Source organism: Mustela putorius, unplaced genomic scaffold, assembly GCF_011764305.1.
Source record: "Mustela putorius furo isolate JIRA1106 unplaced genomic scaffold, ASM1176430v1.1 tig00003896_pilon_pilon_pilon, whole genome shotgun sequence".
NCBI lineage: Eukaryota > Metazoa > Chordata > Mammalia > Carnivora > Mustelidae > Mustela > Mustela putorius.
The window spans coordinates 10,798,991-10,818,521 of NW_025422045.1; the positions used below are offsets into that span (position 1 = coordinate 10,798,991).

Below are 19,531 nucleotides of genomic sequence, written 5' to 3' on the forward strand. Positions count from 1 at the left end.
GTCCCAACCTTACCTTGGCTGGTCCCATGTGCCCTGCTGGCCTTTTCTCACCTAACTCCCCCTCTTTTTCTCTCTTCCAACCACACTGGCCTCTCTCAGTTCCCTTACTCATCATACTACTTCCTGCCACAGGGCCTTTACATGCACTGCCCCTCTGCCCAAAATGTTCTTGCCTCTTCTTTTTTACCTAGTAACCCCCTTTCCACCAATCAGATTTCAGCTCGAGCCATGCTTTCTTAGAGAAGCCTTCCTGACCTCCCTGACAAAGTCTAGTTTCCCTCTTTTGAGTTCTTACATCACCAAGTACCTCTCCTTTCCCACCACTTTAGCTTAGTTATAATTTTAAATGTATTTATATGATTATCTGATTACAGCTACCTCCCTCTTGTAGACTGTAAGCTCCCCACTCAATTCTCTTTTTTGTACGAGGTCTCTTTTGCTCCCCACTCAATTCTCAACACTATTTCTGCCCTGGTCCACAGCAGGTATTCAGTAAATATGTGTTGAAGGAAGAACGAATGGAAGGAAGGAACAACAGATATTCTAGCAGATACTAGATGGGGTGCCAAGATTTTAGAGAATGAATTCAGGCATCAACTAATGGATGAGATAAATAAATACTAACCCATAATTCTGTGACTTTATCATATTAAGACCTCTCCTTGTCCCTTCCTGTTAATACCTGAATATACAGTTATTTGTGTTACAATTTTCAATAGAACAGTATTGGAAGAAGTGCTCAGTGAGTACACCAAAGGGTGTTTTTACATTGACAAGGGAAGTAGATTTAGCTCAGTGTGAGTGTATATAGGTATATAGACATATAGATATATATGTAAAATAATAAAATATAACAAATATATATAAAATGATATGATTACATATAATAAAAGTATAAATTTAAAAGTATAAATAATAAATACATAAGTAAATATATAAATAAATATATTAAATTTTTATTTATAATAAGTATAATATATATAATGAAAATTTCTTTTGCAAAAATCACTGGCATACTCTAGCCATTTTGCAAGTACCATCACTTCAGAAAGCACCTTAGTTTCTTTCCTAGTTGGCATGCTTTGTGGTATCAGTCAAGATACTGGCGTATTATCATCTTATTTTTGCCAGCCTGATGGGGGGGGAATGTTATCTTGTCTTCCTCAGTATTTCTTTGATTTTCAGTGATGATACATATCATCTTCTTATGTATTTTGTCTTAATTCCCTTATCATATCTTTTACCCCACTTAAACTGGACTATAATGCAAATGTTGATTTGTGGAAGCTCTTTTTACATAAGCAACTCTTATCCTTTGTTACACAAGTTACAAATACATTCTTCTAGATTGTCATTTGTGGCTTTTCCTGATTTTTTCCAGCCATGTTTCTCTATCATAAAATCATTATTTTTTCCTTTGTCATTGATTAGTAGTATTTTGTAGAAAGGTGTTCCAAGAGTACACCAATATTTTATTCCTCATCAAATTTCCTCCCATGAAACTTAGCAGCCACTGTCAACTTTCTCCTGAGTCTGCTATCACTGTGATAGTGGTAACTTTCTTTTTTTTTTTTAAGGGTTTTATTTGACAATTATTTGACATGACAAGTGGGCAGAGAGATAGACAGAGAGAGGGGGAAGCAGGCTCCCCACTGAGCAGAGAGCCCGATGTGGGGCTCGATCCCAGACCCTGAGATCATGACCCGAGCCGAAGGCAGAGGCTAAATCCACTGAGCCATCCAAGTGCCCCATATAGTGCTGACTTTCTATCATGCTTTCTATATTTATTAATTGGCAATATATTGCAAACAAGAGTTTTTTCTTTCCATCTTTCATTTATGTATGTCTTCATATATGTAATTATAGCAGTTTGAATGTGTCAGTTTCTATGTTCTTCAGTTGTATTTTGATGTTCTCAATATTTTGATGCTCAAAGTGTTCCAGATTTGGCTACTGGGAGAACTTCAGGGTGACTCTTGTGTTCTTTGGACATGTCCCCATCATTCTGTGAGCATGTCTTACTTTCTATCACAAAGGGATAGTCCAGGTTCATCTTACATTCTCCCTGTCACAGACCTAGGACCAACCCAGGAGCCTAGGGTCCTTGCGGTGGAAGATGGTATTAAGATCTGGGCTTGGTGTAGGCATTGCTGCTGAAGTGTCACTGCTTCTAGTCGCTCTCAGTGGACAGAGCTCAGAAGTTCATGTATTATATATGGATCCTACACACAGACACACAGACACAAATGAATGTACCTATAACTATTCCTATATCTATCAGTGCATATATATTTTAAATCCATGCATTTCTACCAATATCTCTAATATCAGTCCAGCACTTCAGGAATCTTCCTAGACTTCCCCTTTTCCACACTTAAAAATAAGTACCTTCTCCAACAGTGAGAAATCTGAGCCTCTTTACCCTCAATATATTATATGCTTCTTTCTCAATTTATTTGTTTGTTCAGTGTACCAATCTCCCAACCAATCCTGCTGTCTTCTTCACCTGCCACACCTGTGCCCCACCCATGCACCTCCTGCACTTGGACACAGAACCCTGTCATTTGTGTTTTATTTGTAAAACTCTTTGTCATACTAAAGTTTCAAATAGTCGAATCTAGCTCTTTTTCTAAATTACTATATTATTTTAATCTTATCTTTCTTTCTCTTAGCCTCAGTTTTCTTGGCTATGAAGTGAGTAGGTTTACTTATTTGACTTCTTAGAAAACTTCCCATTCAAAAATTATGTATGTCAATAATATTCTCATGGTACTTACTTTTGTACTCAAAATTAATACTAAGAATAAGAGGAATCTGCTTTTAAGAAATATCACAAGGACACGACCACAAAGGTTTACATATGCATATGTTAACCAGCACATTACTAAGGACAGCATAAATTTTCAAACAGCCTAAATTCCATAGTAGAGAATTTGTTAAGCAAATTATGTTAGAGCAATAGAACTGAATGCTATGAAAATAGTAGAAATCAGGTTTTTAAAGAATATTTAAGAAGAAGCTATTTATAGAATAGTTGAAGGCTGGGAATACCTGGATGGCACAGCTGGTTAAGCATCTCACTTTTGGTTTTGGCTCAGGTCATGATCTCAGGAGTGAGATCGGGTCCGTGTCAGGCTCTGCACAGAGTATCGAGTCACTTGAGATTCTCTCTCCCTCTGCCTCTCCTGCTCGTGCTTTCTCTCTCTTTCTCCTGCTCTCTCAAATAAATCAATCTTTAAAAAAAGGGCGGGGGCGGGGGGTGCACGCCTGGGTGGCTCATTTGGTTAAGCAACTGCTTTCAGCTCAGGTCAGGATCCCAGAATCCCGGGATCAAGTCCTGCATCAGACTCCCAGCTCCATGGGGAGTCTGCTTCTCCCTCTGACCTTCTCGCCTCTCGTGCTCTCTCTCGCTGTCTCCTCTCTCAAATCAATAAATAAAATCTTTAAAAAAAAGAAAAAAAAGAATAGTTGGAAGGTGAAATGTAGGTTACAAAACAATACATGAAACATGATGCCCATTCTATAAAAAGAAAAAATACATATATACAGAACAAAAAAAGAACCAAAAGAAATATACTAAGAAGTTACAAGTCATTCTTTCTGGATTGGAGGACTGAGGGTGTAGTAGGCAGAGCGATGGCCCCCAAAGAGGACCACGTTCTAAGCCCTCAAGTCTGTGAATGTCACCCTATGCAGTAACATGTGTATGTGATCAACTTAAGGATCTTGAGAGGGGAAGATCAGTCTGGACTATGCAGGAGGCCCATGAAATCCCAAGGGTTCTACTAGCTTTGAAAATAGAGGAAGTGACCGTGAGCCGGGGAATGCAGAGAGCCTCCGGGAGACAGACAAGGCAAGGAAACAGATGCTCCCGAGAACATCCAGGAGGAATAAAACCCTGCTGACACGTTGATTTTAGCCCAGTGAGGCTTCTGACTTCCGACCCTTAAGCAACTAAGTTTATGGCAACTTATTACAGCAGCAATAGAAAACTAATACAGAGTGATTTCTATTTTGTTCTTTGGGCTTTCCGCATTTGCATTTTCAAAAGTAAGCATTATTATATTTGTAATCAGAAAAAAATATGTGAATAATGATCATCACAAATTTGTATAGAATGTAATAGCTTACAAAGCACTTTCACAGACATGCCCTTACAGACACACATGTCCTTCATCAGATGTAAGAGGCAGTAAACAGGGGACAGCGTCCATCTCACATCTTTGCTCTCTGGGCTGAGCTGAGCCCCCATAACTTACCATGGTAAAACCAAAAAGGACTGAGAGCCAGAAAAAAGAGACATACAATGACAGTGGTACACCAACAACAGGCCCACAATTGTGAATCGGCTTCAGATAAGAGTGTGGAAAATCCTGTTCAGCTTTAAGGAGATGAGAGTAAGGTTCTAAGGTAGTAAAATGAAGGAAAATTTTGGAAATATAGCCATATTTAAATATTGAGAACATCCACCAGAACACAGGGTCATTGGGAATAGAAGAAAAAAGGGCCAGTAAATAAGTCACAGGGATATAAAGTACAGAATAGGGATCACAGTCGATAACATTATAATAACTTGGTATAGTGACAGATGGTAACCAGGCTTATCACAGTGAGCATGTAGCAATATATATATGTATATCTTGTACACCTGAAACTAATATAGTATCATATGCCAATTATATTTCAATTTAAAAAAAAGGAAAAGGGCTAGTCCCTGGGTTTTGGAGGTGGTAGGAGCATAGTACAAAGCCATGCCTGCCAGTGGCTTTGTGTCCAAGATTCCAGGACCTTAGGCATGGGGACATTCCAGGCTTTCTGAGACTCCATGCAGAATACACAGAGCTACAAGGTAGCCACGTTGGAAATCTGGCCTTCCCACGTGAGGATGAGAGGAGGGGCTGTGTAACATATTACCATGGAGGGATCCAATCCTTAAACAAAGAGCAGCAACTATTACCCTTATAGGACCTGGAACCAGGGTCTTTGATGGGCAGCATCCACTGGGTTCTAGGAGGGACATGAAATGTCTACCAAAGGCTTCAGATTGAGGACAGACTGACATGTTCATTAACCAAATACTTTCCAAGGGCTTACTCTGGCCCTATGCTAGCAGCTGAAGGAACAGAGATATAAACAAGGTCTGTTCCCTGTCATGAGGAAGCTAATTTCATTCACATCCATCACCTAATTTCACTGGATACACACACATACACACACAATTGTGTTTTACTCTTCCTGGTTCCTAGGCATTACTATTGCCTTCATGAGATTTGTAAATCCTCTAGAAGATACACTTGACCTTGCATTTTTTACCTCTTCTTGATATCTAACACAATGATAGTCGCCTGATAGCCAGTTGATTGATGGACTCTTGGAGCTTTTAGACTATCCAGCTCTGTTAAGCTTACTTACTCAGTTCTGGGAAATGCTAAAATAAAGAGCTAGTATTTTCTGAGCATCTATTATGTACAAGCCATTTTAGGAGGTGCTACAAAGGCTGCAAAGATGCAGAAGAAGTGGAGTCCTGTCCTTAGGGAGTTCACAGTCTAGTAGGGGAGACAGACTTGAAAAATGAATTACAAATAAAAACCTAAGTGACAACAACACAGAACAATAAAAGAGACATCAAAAAGGTAATGTCAGTTTAACAGCCTTCTGTTTGGAGCAATCAAGAAAGGTCTGTACAGAGTAGGTGGGATTTGAGCAGAAAGATCATTAGGATTTGAAGGAAGATAAGAAAGAGGGCGGGCCAAGTGGGAAAGATACTGTGAAGGTTGGGGGTAGAAAAGCACAAACACATAGATGTAAAAGTGAGGATCTAAATGTCACAAACATCATATCTGACTTGCCTCTTACAAATATGCATTAATATATCTCTCTCCAGTTCCTTTTCTTTCTAGGAAGTCGCTTAACAGATTGGTGAAGATGCTTTCTGCTAAAAATTTCCAGATTAAAAACTTGCTGACTTTTAAATAACCATGACCTTTTAAAGTAACCATCTCTGTTGTGATCATTGATAGTTATTACTTCTTTACAAAAGGGAAAGGAAGGGGCACCTGGGTGACCTAGTGAGTTAAGAATCCAACTCTTAACTTTGGGGGGGGTCACCGTCTCAGGGTGGTGGCCCACGTGGGGCTCTGTGCCCAGCAGGGAGTCCGCGAGTGACTCTCTCTCCTTTTCCCTCTGCCCCTTCCACCCCCCTAAAATAAATAAGTAAATCTTAAAAAAAAAAAAAAAAAAAAAAAAAAAGGAAAAGGAAAAGAAATCCAATGTTTAAGAAAAGTAGCCACAGAAGGAAGTGGGACTTGTTGCCAGTGCAAATTGTGAGGAAAGACTAAAAGGGAGACCCTGACGTTGTCTATCAGAGAATATCCCACGCATTCTGAAAACTGCCCCAAAGGCAAATACATCATACAAATACATCATACAAATATATCAGCCCAAAAGATGAAAAAAAGAGATAGCTGAAAATATTTTCATCGTGACAGGTAACGGGTTTTGTCCCCGATCTGGCCATTAGCCAGCTGTGGGACTTCAGATAGCTCAGTGGACCTCTGGGGGCCTTGTGTTTCTCCTTGACAAATGGTGAGCTCCTGCCCTCCTTCACACAGGACATTCCGAGAGGCTGAGCCGATATAAGGTGCTGTTCTTATTAAATCAAACGGCATAATCACATGTAAAACTGTCACTCGAGCCCTCAGCAGGTTCTCAGATTGTGAATGGAATCTGAATGGAATTAGCATTATTTTTAAAAGTCAGTGAGCATTCTCATCATCTCAAAGTGATATATAAACATCAAAAATGAATATATTTATCTCAGAGAATAGAAAAACTGAAGTCTACAGAAATACCATAATTCCTTCTTATTCCTTGATGTATACCCAGCACCCAGCACCGTGTCTAGCATGTGATAGCTCCACAGTAAATATCCACTAAATGAATGAATGAATACTTCTCCCTGAGTCTCCCTCTGGTACTCTCATTTGCAAGATCTCCCTATCTCTGTTTTCAAGATACACAAGGTATTCACCAAGGGACCTCAATGAGATTTACTTTTTCTCTTCAGGGAAGGTATTTTATTTATATATAAGAAGGTTAAGAGTTTATATCTAAATTAAAATTTAATAGGCCTTTGGTATAAACAGCAGTGTCTATTATTCAGTGTTTTTTAATGCTATAATAGGCACACTGTTAATCACAAGTTAATACCCAGTGAAGGGAAAATAGATCCCAAAGGGTTTTGAAGCATTAAAGTAAAAGACCTGTCCCTTTAAAAGGTCTGCATCTTCATGTCAGTGAAAGAGACCTGTAATATACAGGTAATGATGATGATGATGATGGCGGCTTCTACAGGAAGCACAAAGGCAATGATGACAATAAATTTCACAGTAAAAATTATAATTCCATTTCTTAACCCTGGTAGTACAGGTAAACTAGTGGCCAATTTTGCTATATATGATAATACCATATGCGACTGTCCTTTCATGTTGGCTTAGCCCCCTTATACTGTAAACCCTAACCTTTAGAAAGATTGAATCCAAACCTGAGCATCAGTTCTTGGGTAGAATTTTGGTTGGTCTACATAGAAGAGACCCAGTTCCTCTGTTTATATCCGGTTGTCCCATCCAGGACTTCGGATGTCCACTCTCACCATGAAGATCCCTGCTTCCTTTCGAAGGAAGCCCAGACACTTCTCTGCAGACTTTGAGGTCTTTAACTAACTTTAACCATCAGAGACACTGCCAGAGGAGGGCAAATCCAGGCACTCACACTGCATCCCGCACTTCTCAGGAGGTACCATAGCTTTGCAGGACTCAGGAGGGCAGCAGGTAGGAGCAAAGGAAGGGCTTCTTGCTAATGCTAAGAAAGACCAGAAGATTCTCCACATCCATGTGTTTAAAGCTTGTCCACCAGCATCACGAAACTGAAGCTGAGTGGCCCTTTCCTAGTTTCTAGCTGTCACCTGTGGTCAAGACTTATCATGTGGTAAATTTTCCCTTTCGAAGTTGTCCTTAACATTCATTTTAACTTAATTTTACCTGTATGATAATGTTGGGTTGATGAAATACAAGGTGATTTGCTCTAGGCCTTAACCTACTTCTTAAAACTGAATCCTGAATCTTCCCCTGCCCACTACGCGGCGCTAATTGCTTTTCTCATTGATCATGTCCCAAAGTACTTTCCAAGAGGAGCAAGCTGACCTGCTTGGTGGCATCCATGTTCAATACATGCATTCTCTTTCTGCCTCCCACACGCCCCCTTCATTCCTATAGCTTGCCCTTCCTTTCTTTTCTGTCTATATACAACTTTCCTTCTTTCAAAATGTTTCGAAATCCAAGTCCTCTTGGAAACCCACCTTAACTAATCCCCCTTCAATTGTTACATCATTCTCTAGCCTTTCAGAGCACAGGTACAGTATTGATGGCCAGAGTCATCACTAACGATAATATTATTTTTTGAATTTTTGCCACATGCCAGACACTCCGTTATATATTTTACATGTAGTATTCCTAAGCCTCACACCCTGAGAAGTAGGTATGATTATCATCCCAAATTTACAGATGAGGAACCTGAGGCTAACGTGACATGTTCAAGGTCACACAGCTACAAAAAAGTGGCAAACCGGGATGCAAACCAGGACTTAGCTGGCTGACGAGACTGTGCTCTTTCTCTCACGGCAGATGCTCACAGTGGTACTGCACTGAATTGATGGTGACTTTCTTTGTAAATCTCTCCCCCTCCTCAACCACCATCACCAAAGAAAATGTATGTTTCTCTTGTATATCCTCAATATGCTTGTTGAATTGAGTTGAACAGCTTAAAGCCAGAAAACACATCTCCTATTTTTTTAAATATATTCCATCCTTGTGCTCTGCACATAAGGTAATCATTAAATGTTAATGACTAAGCGAAATGGAATAAAATCAGTGTTGTGGTAGCCATTTTTAAGCTTTAAGAGTTTAAATGAGCAAGCCCATACACAGCACCACAGCTGGGAGCGCCATATTGCCATTAAGCCAGAAGGTGGATTCGCGGGATGGGAACATTTGAAAACAGACACCACAAGAATGGCTAAGTCAGTTTTCCAAACCACTTTCTACAAGTAGCTACTGCTTTTCCTCCCATAATAATTTCACAATGATTAGCCTGCTAGGTGAGAAATCCCAGGCAAAAACCTGAGTCTCAGAAGAGTTCAGAATGACTGCTAAGTATTGGGCCCACGTTGGATGTGATATGGACAACAGGTAGAGTCATTCCAATCCAGCCAGTCAAAATGTAGGAGAACTGCCATCTAGATTTCCATTACGGGCTCCATCTTTCAGGGTAAATGCCTTTGTTCTTATCATGAGATTCATGCAATCTCACATTCCAACACATATGGATATCAAAATGCGTACGTGGTGAGGAATCGTGTCTTATGCTACCAATTTCTGCTTCCCTTTGCTTTCTTTGCTCGTAGCACAAAATTTCCTACTTTTTTGCCAAAACCTTACTATGTAGCTTTTTAACTTAATTAAATATATAGGCAATTACTGACACCATCTGTCTTCATAGAAAAAGAACAAGAAGTGACACCAAAAAACTGGCATTCTAAAGGGAATATTCAGCAAACAAAATCTCCTAGCTCCACTCTAGTGATACTTGTCTTTAGAAGCCCTGATGTTATTTTAAATCATTTATGTTTCTTAGAAATAGTGAATTAGAGCTATACTTAAAGGGGGGTGGTGTTGGTATGATTTTTTAAAAAGAAAATATCAAGTAATCCACTGCTTTTTCAGTAAAACAAAAACTTAAGCACGCCGTTGAACATCTGTCACCAGTACAGTCTAACACAGCACTTAAAATGCTTTAAAATCCCTGAAAACCTTTATAAAGTTACATGAATCTTTTGCATAAATAGAACTGTTTTAACAATATGTATATTTCTTTAAACATATATTTTGCTTTCTTAAACATAAGATTCATTGTGTTGCCTATTTTTCCAGGCCCTTATAAATATATAAATAGAATAGCTCTACTTCTTGGTTAGAGTGGATCTTCCTCTAGCATGCCCCCTCCCTAGCCCAGACTAGAGAACCTACTTACTTGTGTCTGACTGTTTAACCTTTTGTGATGCCTCTCCACTCATGTCTTAATACATACATGATATCAAACCAACCCAGTGAAACTTGGTCTGGCTGTTGGGAACCGATACAAAATACAAGTCCAAATATAATAACAAAATTCAGCCCCCATAGGGAGAGAAGAGACAGGAAATACAAAGGAACTCCAGAGACAAGGCACACGTGGCTCCAAGAAGAATACGGAAAATGGCCATTATCACCAAGGACCGTGTTCTCCTACATTAATTCCCTGAGCTGGAAGAGCAGGTGTTTGAACCCCTTGGGGCAACAACTGAGTGCCCTATATAAATAGAAGGGTGCAGAACGAAACGACATCAATAAAGAGGCTCAGTAGAAAGAGGCATTTTTCAAAGAAATACCCATAAAACTTCTACTCATATTAGAGACTTACGGTATACCAAAGAATACGCTACCTCAGATTTGGGGGGAGAAGCATCAATGCATATATTTTGTATTTTTTTGATTCACTTGTTGATGAGGGAACTATGAAGACATGGAATTCTACGATTATTTTCCACACATTGCTTGAAGATCGTAGAACACACTTAATCAAATATAAGTAGAGCCCAAACGAAAAATTGACACTTATTTGCCATGAACAGTCTGGTGCGTACTCCTGAGCGGAAGCTATATAGTAAGAAAGAGTGCCTGGAATTTCAGAAGAAGAGATGAGGGGAAGGAGAGAGGAGAGGAGGAGGAAGGAGGGAAAGACCTCCCTCGATGCTGTTCCTTTCATTTGTTAGAAACTGAACCTAGGGACAAATGGTGTCAGAGGGGGTCAGTTAAAAGCAGCCTCTGGGGGGAAGCTGAGTGGAACAGCGGTCTGAAATAGCAGCAGAGCCCTGACAGGTAAGCCAGGACTGAGGAACACTTACTCAGGTGAAACTACAGGGTGATTTTCAGTCAGCAGCTACTTGACTGGAATTTTTCCCAAGGCCCTACATTTCTGGAAAGTGCCACAGGACTTTCATTGATCACAGGTAGGAACCCTGGCTTTCTGCCTACACAGAAGGACAATATTTCTTTGTCTTTATACAGCTCCTTTATTATAGGCTCTCAAAGTGCTTTACAGACAAATAATGGGGACAGTGAGGCAGAAAGGTGTTAAGTGGCTTGCCCAAAGTCCCACAGTAAATCACGGGCCTTCCTCTGGAACCACCTCATAAGTAGTGGAGTTTCTAGGGGTGATTGCTGGCATCATGGTGCTCCCTCACAGCCTACCAAGCATTTGTTTCCCACCCCCAGGCCGAGAGAAATGTCCAAGATCAAGGGCGGGAGAGAGCCTGGACATCAGAGTATAGCAAACCTAGATCGTAATCCTAGCCTCTCTGCTTAGCTGTGGAACTTGGCATGTTTCTGGGTTCTTTGAGCCTTCACTACTTCTTCTATAAATCGCGGATGTTAGTACTTACCTCACAAAGTGGTTGTGAGGATGACATAAGAAAATACAGAAGTGTATGCGCATTGTAGACCCTTAACACACATCAATTTCCCTTCCTTTTTACTTCCCCAGTCTGTCTCCTAAAGTCTATCCTCCACATGGTCAGATAGGCAGCTTTCTAAACACCGCCGCTATCAAAAAAAGGTGGCATGTTGGCATGGTGGGGTGCTGAACCTCTTGAATGCCAGAGTCTACAGACAACAAAGGCAACATCATGGAATTCAGAACCAGCTCACAGGATAACCAAATCCAAAAGGTTCCGTGATAACAAACATGTTGCCTGGCACTCAGCCCTCAGGAGGTACTGGATTATTAGATTAACTTGATGGGGATGAGGAAGTGTCCCTGGGGAGCCCCAAGTCGCAGAAGGCAGGCCAGGGTGCTGGGAGGGCCCTGGAATGAGCAACAGAAGGGAAGAAGGAAGTGGACACGTCTCAGAGTTTTCCCATGCCACGTGCCCACTTGCTTGACTAGCCCTGGCTCTCTTCTGGATCTGACCATACCAGCCCCACTTAGTCTGAAAATTGGTACGAAATGAAGGTCTGCGGTGGGGAGGAGACAGAAGTGCACTGCATTTTAGAAAAATGACACTGTGTCCTCAGAGCTGACTGAATCTCTTCGACAAAAGCTAAGACATTATCCCCCACCCAGCCTACAACTGCTCAATGGGCCGAGGCATGAACCCTTGCCACCCACTATTTTGCTTTAGTGTAGGAAGCAGATAATTTTCACCCATATCTGGAGAAGCTGTTTGAGGTAAAGATTTGCATATCTCGGATAAATTGAGAGGACAGTTTGGAAGGTGGTTTGTCGCAGGCTTCCTCATCCCGTCGTTACCGAAACCCTCAATTAGATCCCGACGAGCAGCCATACAAGTTGTGCAGGCATCCTTCCAAGAACAGGTCTCTTGGAGACCGGGTTCTGGGTGTCGTGTGTGTGTATAACCGCTTTCCTGAGATACCCTTGCCCATAAAACTCACCCTTTTAAAGTGTGCACTGCAGTGGTTTCTAAGTACGTTCAGAGTCATACCATCATCATCACTACCTAGTTTTAGACACTAAAAAGACATCCTGAAACCCATGAAGAATCATTTCCCATGTCCTCTCTTCCCCGGCCACTGGAAACGATTTTCTGCCTCTATAGATTTCCCTATTCTGGACATTCCATATAAATAGGTCATCCAGCAGACATCCCTTTGCGACCGGCTTCTTTCACGTAACAATGTTTTCAAGGTTCATCCATGTCATAGCAGATATGAGGGCTTCATTTTTTTTAATGGCCTAAAAAATATCCCATCGTATGGACAGACCACATTTTGTTCATCTGTTCAATCAGGTGGACATCTGGGTTGCTTCCACCTTTGGACTGGTATGAGTAGTGTTGCTGTGAACATTCGTGTGCAAGTTTTTGTGTGAATGCATGCTTTCATTTCTGGTTATACACCTAGGATTAGAATCGATGGGTCTTTTGGCTACCATAAGTTTAACTTTTTGAGAAAGTGCTTACCTGTTTTTGTATGTTTTTTCAAAGTGGCTATACCATTTTACAATCTCGCTAGCAACGTATAGGGCTTCCAATTTCTCTGTATCTTTGCCAACACTTGTTACTGTCTTTTTATTTCAGCCATCCTTACGGGTTTGACACGTTATCTCTCTTGTCTGTGTTTTAAAGGGAAGACTTTTTTCCCTTGTATTATTTATTATTGAGTAATCCAACAAAGAGTTATTGTGCACACTTATATCAAGAGTGCTGCGGTAGGTATTAGGCAAGATGCAAATATGATGAGTGAGATGAGTCCCTGCTCTCGGTCTAATTCTCCTCTCTAGGAATTTCCCAAAAGTAAACAAACTTGCCTTGGACCTGCAGTCAAGGGCTCTGAGCTCTGCTCCTGCCCAGGTCTCTTCTCTTCTTACAGCCCCAAGCTTAGAGTTTAAGGGGGCTGGACTAGACCAAGTTCAAGGCCATAGCTCTCACTGCCTTTGCTTCTTGCCTACATATTCTGTAACAGAGGTGGTTCTTTCCCAAAAAATTCTGATGTGCTGCACATGTCAAGGAAACTGGGAAGGACAGGCGAACTCTGCTGCTAACTCATTGCCCTCACGGGCCCAGCGTGGTGTGCCCATCTTCATCTCCCTTTACACCACAGCCTTCTGTGTCCCCATGACCAGGCACAGGGATCCTCCCCAGTGAGAGCTACCAAGCAGGAGCTTTCCGCTTTGAAAACCCACACAAAAGCCTTTTGGAGATTATTTGTAGTAACTTTAAAGGAATACTTCTCAACTAAGCAAATTATTCACCATCTCTGACATTTATAGCGTGAAAATTAAAGGAAGAGAATATCTATCTGCAGATGAGATTATTATATTGAATTGCCATGGAAGAAGCATATACAATTACTAGTCCTAGAAACCTGTAATAGGTTATAAAAATTGGGTTTTCGTGTTTATTATAGTTTAGTGCCTAGTGTCGAAATAAGAAAATGGCCTTCTAAAAATTCATGATAAAAAAAAATAAGGAAACACCGAAAAAGAAAAAAGAAATGAGTATGTAATTCTGTACCTTAATACAAATATTAGTTAGGCCATCAGTCTTAAAAGTAATCGAGGGAGGATCATAAATGAATAGAAGTAGTGTAAGTAACTTGGAAAAGGAAACAGAAAAGGCAAGCGTATATTAAATGTTGGGTTTTTAACAATAGTGAAAAACATCCACAGAGCTGCTGATGGTACAGGTGTAGTAGGTGTGTCAGTATTTTCCATTTTGGATCCCTACACACCCTGAAAGAGCATGCGAAGTCACAGAGAAGCTTCTGGCACCGCAAACTGGACTATTAACGCTAAGGACTAGGTGTCATGGAAAGTGCTGGACCACAACTCGGGAAACCTGGGCTTTGGTCCCAGCTCTTCCCCTGAGGGACCTCATTCTGTGCCTTCACCTTCCAGAGTCTCATCCATAAAATGGGGATGTGGGAATGATGGAGGTCGTTTTAGGTCTGCGGGACAGAATTGTTTAAGACCTCTCTGGGCCCTGAGTATTATTTGCTTCAGAGAGCCCATCACCCTATGTCATAGTAAATGTATTAAAATGTGCTCTCATGGAACAGGATTTAGATACAACTGTATGAATTGTGTTCCATTTAACCAACATATTGAATTTCATCTGTATTTTTTAAAACATTTATGGTTACTTTGTAGTTTTCCTTTTATATTTGCGAGCCAGTAACTTTTTCTTTCCCCCAGAATTCAAATATTTTGAAGGCCTTTGGAAAACATGGAGGCCCTAGGCATGGTGGACTCATGGGCCCTAAGCATTGAGTGTCAGGGCCCAGATTTTCTGCTGCCTCTGGCCTCACAGACTCTAAATGCCCCATATAAGGCAGTATCCAGGGTGGGCGGAACATAAATTGGATGCTGGTAGTTGCTGGGAGACAGCCTGTGGTTTAAACTGTGGCCAGAAGGATAAACAGGATCCATAGGGACAAAGGGGAAGGCCTCCAAGATGAATACGGAGAGTCTCAACTGTTGATCAGAGCCCCAGGGTGACTGCCCCATTCCCCGCAACAGCCGCTCTCCTGAGCCTCTCCAAGAGACTGGGCCATCCCAGCAGCTGCCACTAGGTGGCAACATGCCAAGACGCTGCAATCCCCTCTGCCTTCCTATCCACTTTTTAAAATATAATACAAACAATTCTTACCAAATATCATCATCACATTGATATTTTACCAACTGAAAATTCTTAGAGAGCACTGTGCCATCTCTTTAAAATCAAGTAGCATGCATGGTGTTTACACCGGGGAGCTCAGCGCTGCCTGCTGAGGGTCGACAGGGGAAGAGGTATCTCTTAGTAGCTCCCTAAGGCAGTACATTTCTCTGCAGCCAGAATTCTCCAGCCTGTTTTTAACAGCATCTGAGAAGAGGTAAAAGTCCTCCCCATCTCTGAGGAGCGGGCACAAACACTGAAGTCAAGAGCCAAGCAAGTGAGTTCTTATGCCTGTCCTGGCAGAGACGCAGGGAAGAAGTCAGGGTCCAGACGGATTTGAGTCGGCCAGACCCCACAGTAATAGACTCACAGAGTTTCTCCTGGAGTCCCTGGACCCTCACAATATGACTCGAAGACAGAGACCGTTGCCGAGAGGTCTGCGTTAACATGCAAGGAAGCTGAGGCCCAGAAAGAAGAAAGTTAAGGTCACACAGCAAAGGGCCTGGCCAACACTCCCAGCCAGGTCCTGTAGCTCTGGTCCAGGGCTCTTGCCATTCCAGCAAAGCCACCAGCCACCCTCAAGGCATAGGTCCCTCCAATCTCCACTACCCTCAAGGGGCAGTCACTTCTTTTCTCTACCAAGCTGCCTCTAACCTCCTCAAGCTTATTTCATCTTGGCCTAAACACTGTGAGAAGCATGTGCCCTAGGGAAGGCTCCATGTCCTGTAGGTCCCATAGACTACGGTCTGTAGAGCTTGCCTCTCCTCAGACAAGGATGGCCTTGAGACCAAGGCCCGAAAGTGATAGCAGAGAAAAAGATGCCTCCCTAGCAGGGACGGATTCTGCTTTATCCCTATACCCTAGCCAAGCGTATCCTCCTGCTTTTATAGCCAAGAAGGGAGAAAACGTACCTGAGATCTCATCCCATCCTCTGAAACATATTCAACAAAAGCATCTCAAACCCAACACGCCCAAACCTGAAATCTTGATTTTACCCTTGAAACTATTCCTCTAGTAGTCTACCCCACTCCGAACATAGTAATTTCATCCTTTCATGTTCTCAGGGCAAAGGTCTTGAAGATATCCTTGACTACTCTTTCTTTCATACCCTGCATCCAACCCATCAACCAAGTCCTTCAGGTTGCAGTTTTGAAGCGCATCTATAATACGACCACTTCTCCCCTCCTCTGCGGGTCCAGCTACCACCATCTCTCACCCACTGGATTGCAGTGGCCTCTCTGTTTCTGTCCTTGGCCCCTCATGATCTCTTCTCCCCGCTACAACCAGAGTAACCCTTTAAAATTATAAATTAGATCATGTTACACCGATGGATTTTGGCTTCTAAAGTGGTACGGTCTTGCCTCTGTATTTAGCCAAACCAGTAAAGACAGAGGGAATCTTGGCTACCCGTGCCTGTGCTGACCAGCAAACAGAGGGGCTAGGCAGGTGGCCTCGCCTCTCTAACTTAGCCATAGCTCTGGGGACCCATGCGTCTGACAAAGGGATTGGTCTTGCTCTAGAAAGAACCCAATGGTGGACTTCCTGTCATATTGGGACTACATGGGAGATGGTGCACCTGTGCCTTAACCATGACAGGCTGCTGAGAAGGGTAAGCTTATATCACGCTTCGCTCTAATGGCCTGATACCATCCCTGTGGTAGGTGAATTCTCAGTGTTTCATCCCCACCTGCCTTGGCTGGAGAATCTTTTAAAAAATTTCTCTACAGAGTGAGAAATCTTCACAATTCCCAGTCAGCCTCTAGATGCAGCTGGACACAAGTGAGGGAGGCTCTGTCAGGATTATCCTCTCCAGTGGTAAGTGAAGGAAAGTGTGGCCCAGAGACTCAACCTGCCAAGGATCAGGAATATTTGCCTCAGATGCTGGTATCAAAGATGGGGCCTTCTGCAAGCCACACAGGCTGTCAGGACCTCAGGTTCTTCTCCTTACAATAAAAGAAGATGATGGGGGCGCCTGGGTGGCTCAGTGGGTTAAGCCTCTGCCTTTGTCTCAGGTCATGATCTCAGGGTCTTTGGAATGGAGTCCCGCATCGGGCTCTCTGCTCAGCAGGGAGCCTACTTCCTCCTCTCTCTCTGCCTGCCTCTCTGCCTACTTGTGATCTCTGTCAAATAAATAAATAAAATCTTAAAAAAAAAAAAAAAAGATGATGATGTAGAAAAAGAACAGAAAGCCTAGAGATGAATGTATAAAACATCTGTGAATCCTTCAAGTTCTAAAATTCTGATTTTTCCACAAATGTTGTTTGATCTATAAATTCGTCTGTCAGTCCCATACCTACCCAGAAGCCCATAGAGAGGGTTGGCGAGACCAAACTCTTTGCTACAAAAACTTTATTTCCAAGTGGAAACAGTCACAAAATGTGGGCCTGTGTATCTGTGCCTGCACCCACAGACTCTGCCTGCCACCCACCTGGCCTCTCACAGGCAAGAGGCCAACACAGCCCGGTAAGCAAGCAACCTTCACCTGCCTGGAGCACCCAAGGAGAAAAGGCCTCAGTAGTGGGCCCCTCTCCCTACCTTCCACACAGGGGCATATTACCTTTTCATCCCAGAGCTTGTGGCCCCAACAGGACGCAAAGCCTGGGAAGGCAACAATTGTGGGCAAGCTTGCCACTGCCTGATCCTGTTTTCTGCTTCTCACATGCTTGTTTAAAGGTCGATGAGGTTGTCATAGTTTCTGGATTGCCTTCTGCCCTGTGTTCTGCCCGCTTTGCCCCAGGGCTCCTGATGCAGCCGCATCCAGTGCAGGGCCCGTCAGAGCAGGAGAAAGCTGGGGCCTCTGCAGTATTCCCTCACCACACCTCTACTGGCCCTGTCTCTTGCTGAGCTTAAAATGGGCTTTTTTGCAATCAATCCAATAGAAATAGAATGTAAGCCACGTGTAATTTTTCACTTTCTAATAGCACTGTTTAAAAATATAACAAAAAAATAGAAGAACATATTCTTAATAATGTGTTTTATTTAAACCCACATAACCAAAGAATTATCATTTCAACATACAATCAGTATAAAATATTACTAATGAGATGTTTTAAAGTATTCTTTCTTACCTGCTCAGTCTTCAAAATCAGGTATTTTACATTTAGACCCCATCTCTACTTAAACCAGCCACATTTTTAAAAAAGATTTTATTTATTTATTCGAAAGAGAGAGTGCACACATTCAAGAAAGAGTGAGTGAGCAGGAGGAGAGTCAGAGGGAGAGAGAGAAGCAGACTCCCCACTGAGCAGGGAGCCCTAGGTGGGGTTTGATCCCAGGACCCCAGGATCACAACCTGAGCCAAAGGCAGACACTTCACTAACTGGGCCAGCCAGGTGACCCTGAACCAACCACATTTTAAGAACTCAATAACCACAAGTGGCTAGTGGCTACCATATCAGATAGTACATTCCAGAAAACACATGAAAGTCTAGATATAACTGCACTTACTGCTAATATTTCTGCTAATATTCACCATTGGCTGTTAACATTTTGTCAGTCTCACCTAGTCTCCTCTATGTACAATACAAGCTGAAGTCAAGTTGCCTTTCTGACTTTATATCCTTGCTGTTTTTGTGTATCTTCCTATGCCGTCAAAAGTTAATCACAATTGTTATCTTTTATGATGATATCATAGACGATCGCATCACTTGAACGTGTCAGAATCTTTTTAATCAATGCCCAAATGTTGGACATTTATTCGGACCTGCAATTATTCGATCTCACAAGAAATGCTGAGATGAATATTTTCGTTATGTATTCTTTTTAAGGCCTTGATGCAAATGTCTCTAGCATTCTACTCATTTTTAACAAAATGATCTTTACACCAGCAGTAATTCAAACAATCATCAACTAGTGATTTATGACTGGGAGCTGAGCCATCTCGTTTGCTCATCCGACACCTTTGACACCCTGCTCTGTAACCGAGGGCAAACCACTTCGCTCCATTTATAAAGTAAACTGATTGTATTAGATGATTTTTAAGGGTCTTTCCAGTACTAACCTTCAGTGATGTCTTTCCCTTACCATCATAGCTAATCAATTAACCTGTCAAGCCAGTCATTAGAAGTCCTGCAAGTCACGTCAAAGGCACTTCTGAACACTTAAAAATCCATCCACTTCTCTCTGTCCCCACTCACAGTGCTTTTGTACAGGCTGCCATCCCTGCTCATCTGAACTGTAAGGGAGTATTCAGTGCAGAGATTAGGTTCCTAAGGTTAACAGTGAAATCCAAAATCAAGAATAGGATTAAATGAGGTAAATGGGAAA

The 19,531-nt window shown here is 42.0% G+C and overlaps 1 protein-coding gene across 9 annotated transcripts in view; it reads left to right on the top strand.

Annotated features, from left to right (window-relative positions):
* IQCH (IQ motif containing H) overlaps nt 1-19,531 on the top strand; it is a 191,616-nt gene that overhangs the window by 139,176 nt on the left and 32,909 nt on the right. The window contains exon 18 of one of the 9 annotated variants that reach the window (XM_013059476.2): nt 5,885-6,000. The exons of the other annotated variants lie outside the window; for them this stretch is intronic. Coding sequence (XP_012914930.1) covers nt 5,885-5,923 — 39 coding nt within the window. The 3' untranslated portion in view covers nt 5,924-6,000. Of the gene's footprint in view, nt 1-5,884; nt 6,001-19,531 lie in introns of those variants that run through there. 9 annotated transcript variants of the gene reach the window in all.